The 13,008-nt window shown below is 42.2% G+C and overlaps 1 protein-coding gene across 2 annotated transcripts in view; it reads left to right on the top strand.

The window, feature by feature from the left end:
• PANK4 (pantothenate kinase 4 (inactive)) overlaps positions 1-13,008 on the top strand; it is a 37,433-nt gene that overhangs the window by 19,073 nt on the left and 5,352 nt on the right. For both annotated transcript variants that reach the window (XM_075839663.1, XM_075839664.1), the window contains exons 11-14: positions 814-926; positions 4,598-4,685; positions 7,477-7,628; positions 9,126-9,181. In XM_075839663.1, the coding sequence (XP_075695778.1) occupies positions 814-926; positions 4,598-4,685; positions 7,477-7,628; positions 9,126-9,181 (409 nt within the window). The remainder of the gene's footprint in view (positions 1-813; positions 927-4,597; positions 4,686-7,476; positions 7,629-9,125; positions 9,182-13,008) is intronic.

The raw sequence follows: 13,008 nt of genomic DNA, 5'->3' as shown, positions 1-13,008 counted from the left end.
ATAGTAGTGAATGGCAGTTACGGAAGCAGCGTAGCATTCGAGCTACGCTGTTTCCTAATTCATGGTCGGAATATACCTGCTTCTGCCGCGACACAGTGGCGGAACGGAGTTTAGGGAGCCCCGTTCTAGAGATGGGTGCGGGTCACAGAGGTGGGACCCCCATCTATCTGACATATCCTGTGGATGTCTCATGGGAAAATCCCTTTAATGTGATTTACTTCACCTGTCAGTGGTTTTAAGTTATGGATGAACGCTGTACTGACTTTAGTCATTTCATATTAGCATTTGGGACTTGGCGCCACCATGTGGTGACTTTGTAGTTGACATTTTTATTTTATTTTTTTAAAGCAAACCTTTTTAAAACTGTTACTAAATGTTCTAATATCCGCTGATTCTCTTTATTTAATAATATAGTATACACTACAATGTTGGACAAATACAAGATGGCCAATGTCCCTAAATAAAAAATATTTTTTATTTTTTAACTGGTGCCCACCTTTTTGTTTGGGTTGTTGTGATGTATCCGGCTCCTAGTCTACAGTATTTTGTCCATATCGATATATTTATTTGCAAGGACAGCCATAAGTCGTTAACTGTTCTTCATTAAGGGGCTGTATGAGCCGTTTGTGTGACCGTCCTATATACTGTGGTTCTTCTGCCACCTGCAGGCAAGGTCCTGTATACATTTTTTGAGTGTGCTCATAGACTGCGCTGGTGCTGGATCTGACGTAATTGATAAATGGTTATTAATTTCTCCATAGAATATTGGTGGTTTATTGAAAATCATTACAATAACTTGACTTTATTTATAAGGTCGCTAAACGTGCGGTTGCCAGTCAGCCGGACGCAAAAGATGCAGTGGATCGGGCTGAAAAGTTCCAGCAGAAGTACTGGAATAAGTTACAGACCCTGAGACATCAACCCTTGTAAGTATCCGGATAAGTTTTAAATATTAAAAACTGCACCCGCATACAGTATATATTGACTCCTTTCCCACTGTGAAACCCTTCTGCAGCACTCACCTCTCACGTGTACTTGTTGTATATGGCAAGGCTTTTGTTGAAGGAGTCCTGTCTTAAAGGATCGGCGTAAGGCCTCATTCAGATGGCCACAATACGGTCACACTTTGACGTCGTAAGATCCGGAAACCTCCGAGGTTTAACCCCTTAATGACCAGCCTATTTGAAACCTTAATGACCGAGCCATTTTTTATGTTTTTCCATCGTCACATTCGAAGAGCTATAACTTTTTTTTATTTTTGCGTCTACATAGCTGTATAAGGTCTCGTCTCGTTTTTTGCGGGACAAGTTTTATTTTTTAATAGCACCATTTTGAGATACATATTATTTATTGATTAACTTTTCTTAACTTTTTTTGGGGGGGGAATAGAAAAAAGCTGAAATGTCGCCACACTTTTTCTCGTCCTAAATCTACGCCGTTTACCGTGTGGTATAAATAACACAATAACTTTATTCAGCGGGTTGTTACAATTGCAACGATACCAAATTTCTATCGATTTCTTATGCTTTACTACTTTTACACGGTAAAAACGCTTTTTTTTTTCAAAATAATTTGTTTTTGTGTCTCCATATTTGAAGAGCCATAACTTTTTTTTGTTCTTCCGCCGATGCAGTTGTATGAGGGCTTTTTTTTTTTTTTTGCGGGAAGACTTGTCGTTTTTATTGGTACCATTTTGGAGTAGATGCGACTTTTTGATCACATTTTATCACATTTTTTCCATAGTTTTTATTTCATTTTTTTACGGCGGTCACTGTGAGGGTTAGATAATGTAATAGATTTATAGTCGGGGTTGTTACGGACGCGGCGATACCAAATATGTGTAACTTTTTTACTTTATTTTGGTTTTTTAACCCCTTAGTGACCACTAATACGCCTTTTAACGTGATTCACTACTGGGCTTTAGGCTAGGCTGACGCCTTTTCACGTCAGCCTAGTCTAAGTCCTGCACGGGTCTCCCGTGCAGGCAGGAGCCGGGGCTCTGCTGTCTGATGACAGCTGAGCTCCTGCTCCAACGCCCGCGATCTAAGTTTACTTCGATTGCGGCCGTTTAACCCGTTAAATGCCGCCGTCAATAGCGACCGCGGCATTTAACTTTGTTTACAGAGGGAGTGCGCTCCCTCTCTCACCCATCGGCGGCCCGCGAATGCAATCGCGGGTCTCCGATGGGGTGTCATGGCAGCCGGGGGACTGATAAAAGCCCCCAGGTCTGCCCTGGACATATGCGTGTTAGGACGCGCCGGAGGCACGTCCTAACAGATTGCCTGTCAGATTTAGGGTATGTTCACACGGCCTATTTACGGACGTAAATCGGGCGTTTTTGCCCCGAATTACGCCCGAAAATAGCGCCTCAATAGCGCTGACAAACATCTGCCCATTGAAAGCAATGGGCAGACGTTTGTCTGTTCACACGAGGCGTATATTTACGCGCCGCTGTCAAATGACGGCGCGTAAATAGACGCCCGCGTCAAAGAAGTGACCTGTCACTTCTTTGGCCGTAATTGGAGCCGCTATTCATTGACTCCAATGAATAGCAGCGCTAATTACGGCCGTAATTGACGCGCCGTTCAAGCGCCTGCACATGCCGGTACGGCTGAATTTACGGGGATGTTTTCAGGCTGAAACATCCCCGTAATTTCAGCCGTTACGGACCCCCGCCGTGTGAACATACCCTTACACTGACAGGCAATAATGCTCTGGTATACGAAGTATACCAGAGCATTATAGCAGCGATCGGAACATCGCACAGTAAAGTCCCCTAGTGGGACTAATAAAATAAGTCATCAAAGTGAAATAGATGATTAATAAAAAGTACAGTAAAAAAATCCATTTTTTTCCATAAAAAGTGGTTTTATTTAGTAAAAGTGTAAAAAAAAAAAAAAGTACACATATGTGGTATCGCCGCGACCGTAATGACTCCATTAATAAAGTTAATATGTAATTTAAACCGCAAAGTGAACACCGTAAAAAAAAAACGCCAAAAACCATGGCGAAATTGCAATTTTTTTCCATTGCCCCCCAAAAAAGTCAATAAAAATGAATCAATAAGTCCCATGTACCCCAAAACAGTACCATTCAAAACTACGTCTTGTCCCGCAGAAAACAAGCCCAAAAAATCACTACATTGATGGAAAAATAAAAAAATTACGGCTCTTGGAAAGCGACGATGCAAAAAGAAATAATTTTTGTTCAAAAGTGTTTTTATTGTGCAAAAGTCGTAAAACATAAAAAAACCTCCACATATGTGGTATCGCCGTAATCGTACCGACCCATAGAATAAAGGTAACATGTTAATTACATCGCACAGTGAACGGCGTCAATTTAAAAACGCATAGAACAATGGCGGAATTTCAGTTTTTTTTATAATCCCCCCCCCCAAAAGGTTAATAAAAGTTAATATAAAAATTAGATGTACCCAAAAATGGTGCCATTAAAAAGCACAACTAATCCCGCAAAAAACAAGTCCTCATACAGCTATGTAGACGGAAAAATAAAAACGTTATAGCTCTTTGAATGCGACTATAGAAAAACGAATAAAATAGCTTTGTCATTAAGGCCTAAAATGGGCTGGTCACTAAGGGGTTAATAGTTAAGCAGTTTGTAAGGGGTAAAAGTGGGTTTTCCATTTTTTTTTGTCACTTTTTTTTAATTAACTTTCTAAAACTTTTTTTAAACTTTTTTACTAGTCCCATTAGGGGACTTTAATATGCGATTCTCCGATCGCTATTATAATACACTGCAATACTTTTGTATTGCAGTGTATTACTGCCTGTCCGTTTAACACGGACAGGCATCTGCTAGGTCATGCCAGAGGCATGATCTAGCAGGCATTCACTACAGGCAGACCTGGGGGCCTTTATTAGGCCCCCGGCTGCCATCGGAGACACCGACACTCGGCGATCTTATCGCCGGGTGTCAGTGGGATGAGAGGGAGCTCCCTCTCTCTCTCCAAAACCGCATCTGAGGGCTTAAACGGGTGAGATCGATACTTATATCGATCTCACACGTTCGAGCAGGGACGCCCCCAGCCCTCAGCTACCTCTGGCAGCGGGGAGATTTGACGGCTCCCTGCTCTGTTTATTTATCCTGATGCAGTGCCGTAAAAAGGCTTATGCATCAGAATAAAGCCCGTTAGTGGCCGCCGTGAAAAGGCGTATTAGCGGTCACTAACGGGTTAAGCGAATCAAACATAGATCACTGTATAACCCTATTGTGATCTCTATTTGATTCACTTGAGCCCCGTGGAAGCCGGGTCTAGTGTCCGCATTACGACTGTCTGAATGAGACCTTATAGGGAGTTCCTGGTACTCGTGTTGATGGCGCTCCTATAAAATGCTGTAATGCGTTAAGGAGCTGCTCTGGGTGACCGGTCCCCTTTACGTAATTCAAGTAAGATACATTTTTACGTATGAAAGTAAAATGTATTGCCCTTGTGTCAATCATGGGATTCTCTAAGCAGATTTGTACATGTTTTATGATGTGAAGCAACACAGGAATCCTTCATTGATAGAGAGTTATGATCCATATAAAAAAAACCTGTGTCGTCTTCATTTGATCTTTATCAGTGCTATCTTTGCAGTGCTTATGGCTCACTGACCGTCCGCAGCTTACTAGACACACGGGAGCACTGCTTAAATGAGTTCAATTTTCCAGACCCCTACTCAAAGGTGAGACTGTTTGTATTTTTACATTGTGGCGTATATAAGAGCGGGGGGACCCAAAGCAAAGATCAAAATGGGGCCCCCTTTGTGTTGCCATCTAGAACAGAAGGCCCTGGTGTTTGTTCTCCCTCCTCGTCCTTACCTCGACCCTTCGTCCAATTCCTCACCCCGTTGCTTACTAACACCACAGTTCATGTAGACAAGGGAGTCCTGCACAGGTTCTAAAGGTCCTTTTTGTTACAACAGCCAATATGGGCGGTAAAAACGAGCGCTGATCAACAAGACCGCTCGTTGATCGGCGCTCATTGGCTCCTTTCACAGGGAGCTATGATCGTAGTAATGATCGATCGTCCCTATACATTACTGATCGATTGTCCCCAAACGTTTCCATAGTGTTGGCCGCACATCTCCCTGTTTACACAGATGTGCTGCCGACAACGATAATATTTCTCGCTACATAAACGATCCAATCAGCGTTTTTGTTCGTTCATAGGCTGATCGGTGCCCTGTTTACACAGGGCAATAATCGTGAATGAGCGCTCTTTTGCCTTATGATTGGCCCATGTAAAAGGGCCTTTACCACCTAAGAGCGAAGGGGATGAGATCACTCCGGGTTGAACCCCCCCCCCCCTTTTCTCCATGGGTCCCCTAGCAGCAGCAGCATCGTCTGCCTCTTTGGTACGTAGGCCTTTCTTTATGGGTTTCTCACTCGGTTTATGTAGCTAATGGCTGCCGGTAAGTCCCTTTTTTCTTTTCTTTGTCAGATCATTGCATGTCTGTCCTGTCATTATTGTAATGATTGCCACAAAGCCGTGTAAACCGTGTCCTACAATATGTAAATCTGTATTTGTCTGTCATCTAATGTTGTAAGATGCACTGCAAGTTACCAGGGGAATTCACCAACTTTGGTGCCGAATATTATCCAGCTAGAGAGAGAGAGAGCGATATTTAATGAGTGATTCCTCCTGAAAAACAAAACATGTTGTCACCCAGCTTTCCTAGACTCCTGAATAGCAAATATACCTAGTTCTGCAGTGAGACACTCCGGATTCCTATATCACCCTATAGATTTCTTCATGACGTTTATTTCTATATTTCGCTTTCCTTTACTGGACAGAGGAGATGGGGCTGTCGTCACTCGCTTCACTTCTCTCTGAACTGACAATAATTCAATGTAATAATCTAGGCGCTCGCCAACACTGCGGATGTAGAACGTAACCCCTCTGTCAAGGAGCAGATTAATATTTAGAGATGCAGCGAGCAGACACATAAGCAGCCATTTAGTATGCACCGGCTTGTACAGCAGCCTATAGAGCGGAGATGCTCATTTAAACGTCATTTTAGAAGTGCTTCATGATTCTCAGGCTTATGAATATGTGATGAGGTAATTAACATTCATTTGCATTTTAGACAAGTTGCAAAGCCCCAACGGCAAAGCTGAGAAAATAGCAACGTTGCCCCTTTAGTAAAGTAATGTCAACGTTTATTTGAATATAATGGCATTCTGAAACTTGCAGTCAGTGATGTACCTCTGGGGGGGGGGGGATTAGAAAATAGGGGTTTGCCCCCCCTAAAAACAGCGCCAATTTTGTCCATAGGATGTGGTTGGTACTGCAGCTCAGCCCCATTCACTTAAATAGGACCTGAGCTTCATTACTAGACGCTGCTCATGGACAAAAGTGTTTCCAGGGGGGAAAAAACCCAAAAACAGACCCTTTATCTAATCCCACAACCCGTTATTGGTCTCCTTGGCAGGCTAACCCTGCGCTTCGCTTCATCGAAGGGTTTGTTTGGAGAGGATGCTGATAAATGGGTTCAGATTAACGTGTTGTAAAGTTTAGACTCGTGGGTGACACTGACCCCACATTGTGACGTGCAGCGTGTGCTTCTTCTGCAAGACCCACGTGGGGCCATCAGGGAATGCAGCAGAGGACAAATAGTGACAAAATTGATGGTGGCAGAGATACTGGTGCTGCTAGGACTGCTGACAGTAATGTCGTCTATAACCCGATCATTTTATCTTCACTGCTAGATTACATACATACATACCCCTTGAGAAAGCGGACGGCGAAACGCGCGTCGGGGGCGTTTAGTGTGGAGATACCTTTGGTGGGACACCTCATGTAATCCACGGGTTAGTACAGGTTGTTGAGCTTTGTATTTTAGGCTTCTCTGTATGTCTCCTATATAGTGTTAGCAGACTGTGTATGGTTATAACTGTGCACATTTATCTATATGCCTGGTCAGATTTATATGACTACTATGCTTTTTATATTGCATATGTTCTACTCTTTTGTTGGTATGTAGATTTATGTACCTTACTACATCACATGATGTTTCCATTTCAGTGGCATGTCATCTATATGTGTCCTTGCTGTATCTCCACGCTATCCTTTTATTGCTTGTATCATTGATTTTATCTTTTGATGGCCAATATGTTGTTCTGTGTATTTCAATAAAGTTTGTTTCATATTTTCATGGTACATATTGTGCTGTGTGTCATTTATCCAGTTGTGGATATATCATATGTCCTCACATTTCGTGATAGGTATTGACTGATATATTTTGGTCCCCACATAACCCCTTTAGTCGTTGTTCTTTGTGCCACCCTGTTATATACTTTTCCCTGTATAACTGTTGTTCATGTCGGCATGCTGGTAACCGTGACTTGTTGGTCCAATAGAGGCCACGAACGTAAGAGGGAAATGACCGGAGGGGTCTTGGATCCAGCAATCCGGGCCTGGGTAAAATCTTTCCTTCCTTCTGTAAAATCCAGTTTCTCATGTTTTTCTTCCAGGTAAAGCAGAAGGAAAATGACATAGCGTTAAAATATTATCAGAAAGTGATCAAATCATTGGATACATTGGGCTGGGAGGAGAAACAGTTTGCACTGGTGAAAGGACTATTAGCAGGCAATGTCTTTGACTGGGGAGCAAAAGCCGTGTCCGAGTAGGTGTTTGATGTTTTACAACCGCCATATCGTTAATAGATAACCTCATGTGTATTGCAATAAGTCTTACAATGTTTGGTTAAATTATTCGATCAGATCATTAATTGAGCAGATATATAATAACTATCTTTCTAGAAAACTGGATACAGGAAACTGGCCACTAGACTTTCCAAAATAAATGTCATGATATTGTGGGGCTAGGAGTGAATTAGTGTCGGTAGTAATGTGTTGCTTCTTCCATATACAAATGTTGCAACTAATTTTATATAAAATGACCTTTGCCGCTATCGCACTACAGCTCGATAAAGAGGGCCTTTCATATATTCCTGATATTGTATATTTCATTGTGCTCTTATAAAGAGTGATCTTCACGTATTATTATAGTAAGCATAATAATCTGTATATAGCACCGACATATTCTGCAGCGCTTTACAATTGGGGACGCAACAAACAGGCAAAATGACACACAGAGTTTAAAGAGGCTCTGTCACCAGATTTTGCAACCCCTATCTGCTATTGCAGCAGATCGGCGCTGCAATGTAGATTACAGTAACGTTTTTATTTTTAAAAAACGAGCATTTTTGGCCAAGTTATAACCATTTTTGTATTTATGCAAATGAGGCGTGCAAAAGTCCAAGTGGGCGTGTTTAAAGTAAAAGTCCAAGTGGGCGTGTATTATGTGCGTACATCGGGGCGTTTTTAATACTTTTACTAGCTGGGCGTTCTGACGAGAAGTATCATCCACTTCTCTTCAGAACGCCCAGCTTCTGGCAGTGCAGACAGCGTGTTCTCGAGAGATCATGCTGTGTCGTCACTCACAGGTCCTGCATCGTGTCAGACGAGCGAGGACACATCGGCACCAGAGGCTACAGTTGATTCTGCAGCAGCGTTTGCAGGTAAGTAGCTACATCGACTTACCTGCAAACACCGATGCTGCTGCAGAATCAACTGTAGCCTCTGGTGCCGATGTGTCCTCGCTCGTCTGACACGATGCAGGACCTGGGGCAGGAAGTGAGTGACGTCACAGCGTGATCTCTCGAGAACACGGCTGTGTCTGCACTGCCAGAAGCTGGGCGTTGTGAAGAGAAGTGGATGATACTTCTCGTCAGAACGCCCAGCTAGTAAAAACGCCCCGATGTACGCACATAATACACGCCCACTTGGACTTTTACTTTAAACACACCCACTTGGACTTTTGCAAGCCTCATTTGCATAAATACAAAAATGGTCATAACTTGGCCAAAAATGCTCGTTTTTTAAAAATAAAAACGTTACTGTAATCTACATTGCAGCGCCGATCTGCTGCAATAGAAGATAGGGGCTGCAAAATCTGGTGACAGAGCCTCTTTAATGATCCTTTTTTTGTTTTTTAAAAAAGATCTTTATGATATCCAGAAGATAATGCCTGTGTTTTTTTTAAGATTTGTATCGGTTCTTATTATTTTATGCATTTTCGGGGAAATGTAACCTATTTCTCCTTTTCATGTCCATTTCAGAGTTTTAGAATCTGACCCTGAGTTTGGATTTGAGGAAGCAAAGAAGAAGTTACAAGGTGAGTTTAAAGCATACGTACAAAGATATTATACGGGTAATATTATCATGTATTCTAGATCAGTACAAAGGTATAAGTTTAATGGAAGTCCGTTATGGGGCAGTTATCGTTCTATTATTAAGTTTCTACATATGGCGGCTTTACATCGCATGGTGGTGAGAAATTGGTGCCTTTTGAGTGCTCTCCCTTTTCCCCCTGGAGCCCTCGTTCCATCTGTATAGTGAACTTATATGTACAGTACTCGGGGCCACAAGTCTGCAGAGCGCACTCACGCAGCTACGCCCTATATTACACCATTTTCAGTTCCCCGTCACCTGTCTTGGTTTTGGTGTGGACATCATCATCATCCTCATTACTGAAGGAGTTTCCCCACATATTTATGACATGTTAATAGGTTTTGCCATATAACGTTGGGTTGGTGAGAGTCCAATTCATGAGCGCGCCGCTGATGGTGGTTTCTGTGTTCTCTGTCTACATAGTTTGTACGGTTGAAAAAAGACACACGTCCATCAAGTTCAACCACATGATGGGAAAAGGGAAGGGAAACGTTTCTACACATAGATAATTTCCTAGAACAAAAAATATTAGCTCCAAAGCCTTTTTTTGCAGCATCTCCTGTCCCTGCTGTGACGGCTCCTGCGGTGACTATTCCATAGATTCACAGTACTCACAGTAAAGAAGACTTGTCGCCTCTGCAGATTGAACCTTTTTTTTCTCCAGACGGAGGGAGTGCCCCCTTGTTTTTCGAGGGGGTTTTACATGGAGCAGGATTTCACCATATTTTTTGTATGTGCCATTCATATATTTATATAAGTTAATCATGTCCCCCCTTAGTCGTCTTTTTTCAAGGCTAAATAGGTTTAGTTCTTTTAATCTTTCCTCATAACTTAGATTCTCCATGCCCCTTATTAGCTTCGTTGCTCTTCTTTGTATTTTTTCCAACTCCAGGGCATCCTTTCTATGAACTGGAGCCCAGAACTGGACTGCATATTCTAGATGAGGCCTCACTAATACTTTGTAAAGTGGTAATATTACATCCCTGTCCCGCGAGTCCATGCCTCTTTTAATACACGACAATATCTTGCTGGCCTTTGACGCAGCTGATTGACACTGCATGCTGTTATTTAGTTTGATTTACAAGTACACCCAGATCCTTCTCAACAAGTGACTCCCCCAGTGTAGCTCCCCCTAGGACATATGATGCCTGCAGGTTGTTGGTACCCAGATGCATAACTTTACATTTATCTACATTAAACTTCATTTGCCAAGTGGAAGCCCAAACGCGTAGTTTGTTTAAATCGGCTTACAATTCACGAACATCTTCCATAGACTGAACAATACCACATAGCTTGGTGTCATCTGCAAAAATAGAAATAGTGCTATTAATCCCATCCTCTATATCATTAATAAATAAGTTGAATAATAGTGGTCCCAGCACTGAACCCTGGGGTACACCACATATAACCGGGGACCATTCAGAGTAGGAATCATTGACCACAACTCTCTGGATACGGTCCTTGAGCCAATTCTCAATCCAATTACAAATTATACTATCTAAACCTATAGTCCTTAATTTACCCATTAGACGTCTGTGAGGGACCGTGTCAAATGCATTTGCAAAGTCCAAAAACACTATATCCACAGCGGCCCCCCTGTTGAGGCTTCTGCTCACCTCTTCATAAAAACAAATCAGGTTAGTTTGACAACTTCTGTCCTTAGTAAATCCATGCTGGCTGTCACTTATACTACTATTTTTTTTGTCACATAATCCTGTATATAGTCCCTCAATAGCCACTCAAACATTTTCCCCTGCGATGGATGTTAAGGTTACTGGTCTATAATTTCCTGGGGAAAACCTAGAGCCCTTTTTGAAAATAGGCACCACATTTGCCCTGCGCCAGGCCCTTGGCACTATACCAGTCACTAGAGAATCTCTAAATATTATGAAGAGGACGACAGAAATAACTGAACTAAGCTCTTCAAGAACTCTAGGGTGTAACCCATCTGGTCTTGGGGCCTTGTGCAAATGTATTTAGTGTTTTTTTTTTTTGTTTTGTTTTGGTTTTTTTTAAATTATTTAGTCTGCACCATATCTACATTCATCCAATTCAGTATATTAACTGATGTAGCCACTGCCAGTGCTGTTAATATATCAGCTGCTTTTTCTACTGTTGTATATACAGAGCTGAAGAACCCATTTAGTAACTCTGCCTTCTGTTGATCCCCTGTGACCAACTCCCCGTTACCACTATCTAGGGGTCCTACATGTTCAGACCTTGGCTTTTTAGATTTCTATGTTTGACTAATTTTTTGGGATTTGTTTTACTATCCTTGGCCACCTGCCTTTCATTTTGTTTTTTTCTGATCGTATGACCTTTTTACAGATGGTGTAAGCCATGTGGGGTTAAATTTTAGTCGTTTATACTTGTTACCTATAGGACTAAATTTTGCCCTAGAATTACCCAAAGTAGATTAGAAAATCTCCCATTTCTCATTTGTCCTATTATTTGACATTAGTTCTTCCCAGTCTATATCCTGAATTGCAGCCCTCATCCTGGGGAAATTGGCCTTTGTTAAAATTAAGTGTTTTTGCCCTCCCAGCCTGTGTTTTGTTTTTTACAGTATATGTAAAATCTAACTATATTATAATCACTATTACCGAGGTTTTCATGAACATTGACATTCCCAACAAGCTCTGCATTATTAGAAATTACCAGATCCAACAGCTTCACCTCTAGTCGGGTCTTCCACAAACTGGCCCATCAAATTTTCCTGCAACAGGTTGACGAAATGTCTCCCCTTTGCAGTTGAAGCTGAACCATGACACCAATTCATATCCTGGTAATTAAAATCTCCCATTATAACTACAGTACCCGCCTGTGCAGCCCGCTCCATCTGTTTCTATAGCTGACCTTCCATCTCCTCCGTTATATTGGGGGGGGGGGGGTCTATAGATTACACCAAAAGTAATTTTTCCCTTTGTAATTCCACCCACAAGGTTTCAACCTCCTCACAATCTTCACCCTCTGTCTCATTCACACTCGCCTTCATATTGCTTCTCACATACAGACATACACCACCGCCTTTCCTATTTGCCGTCTTTACGAAACCGTGTAAAACCCTGTTGATTTACAGTCCAGCCATGTTTCAGCAACACCAACTATATCTCTATTTTTTTCCAGTACCAAGGCCTTTAGCTCCCCCATTGTGTTAGCTAGACTTCTGCCATTTGTGAACATACACTTTAACTTGCCTTTGAGTTTTTCACTTTCATTATCTGAAAAGTGATTCATTGACATTAGTGCATTTGTTTTTATTTGATTGCTGTTTTGTAACAAAAGGATCTCCTTATCTTGTTGCCTAGTCCTCTCCCCACAGTCTGTTTCTCCCCCACCAATATAGTCTGACCCCTCTCTAACCTAACTACCCCTTTATTTTCTACATTGGCCTCCCTCCTCAGCCCTAGTTTAAATACTCCGTCTCACCAGCTAGAATTCTCTCCCCCAGCACAGCGGGCCCCCTTCCATTTAGGATCCAATTATCTGCAGAATACAGTTTGTACCCCACTGAAAAGTCAGCCCAGTGCTCTAGGAACCCAAATCCTTCTCCTCTACACCCAGACTTAAGCGCATGGCCCAGGCAGTATTCCTGAGAATACAACCTTTGAGGACCTTCCCTTCAGCTTGTTTGCTGTTTTAGTCTTTGTTTTTGTCTTCTGGCTCCTCCCCCTCCCATTTATTATGTTGTTGGTACCTCCATGGACCATGGCAGTTGTGTGACCACCAGCCCCTCCCAGTATTTTTTCCATCATGTGTTCTGAATCCTGG

The sequence above is a fragment of the Rhinoderma darwinii genome, chromosome 10, assembly GCF_050947455.1.
Source record: "Rhinoderma darwinii isolate aRhiDar2 chromosome 10, aRhiDar2.hap1, whole genome shotgun sequence".
Lineage (NCBI taxonomy): Eukaryota > Metazoa > Chordata > Amphibia > Anura > Rhinodermatidae > Rhinoderma > Rhinoderma darwinii.
This window is presented reverse-complemented; position numbering and strand designations above follow the sequence as displayed.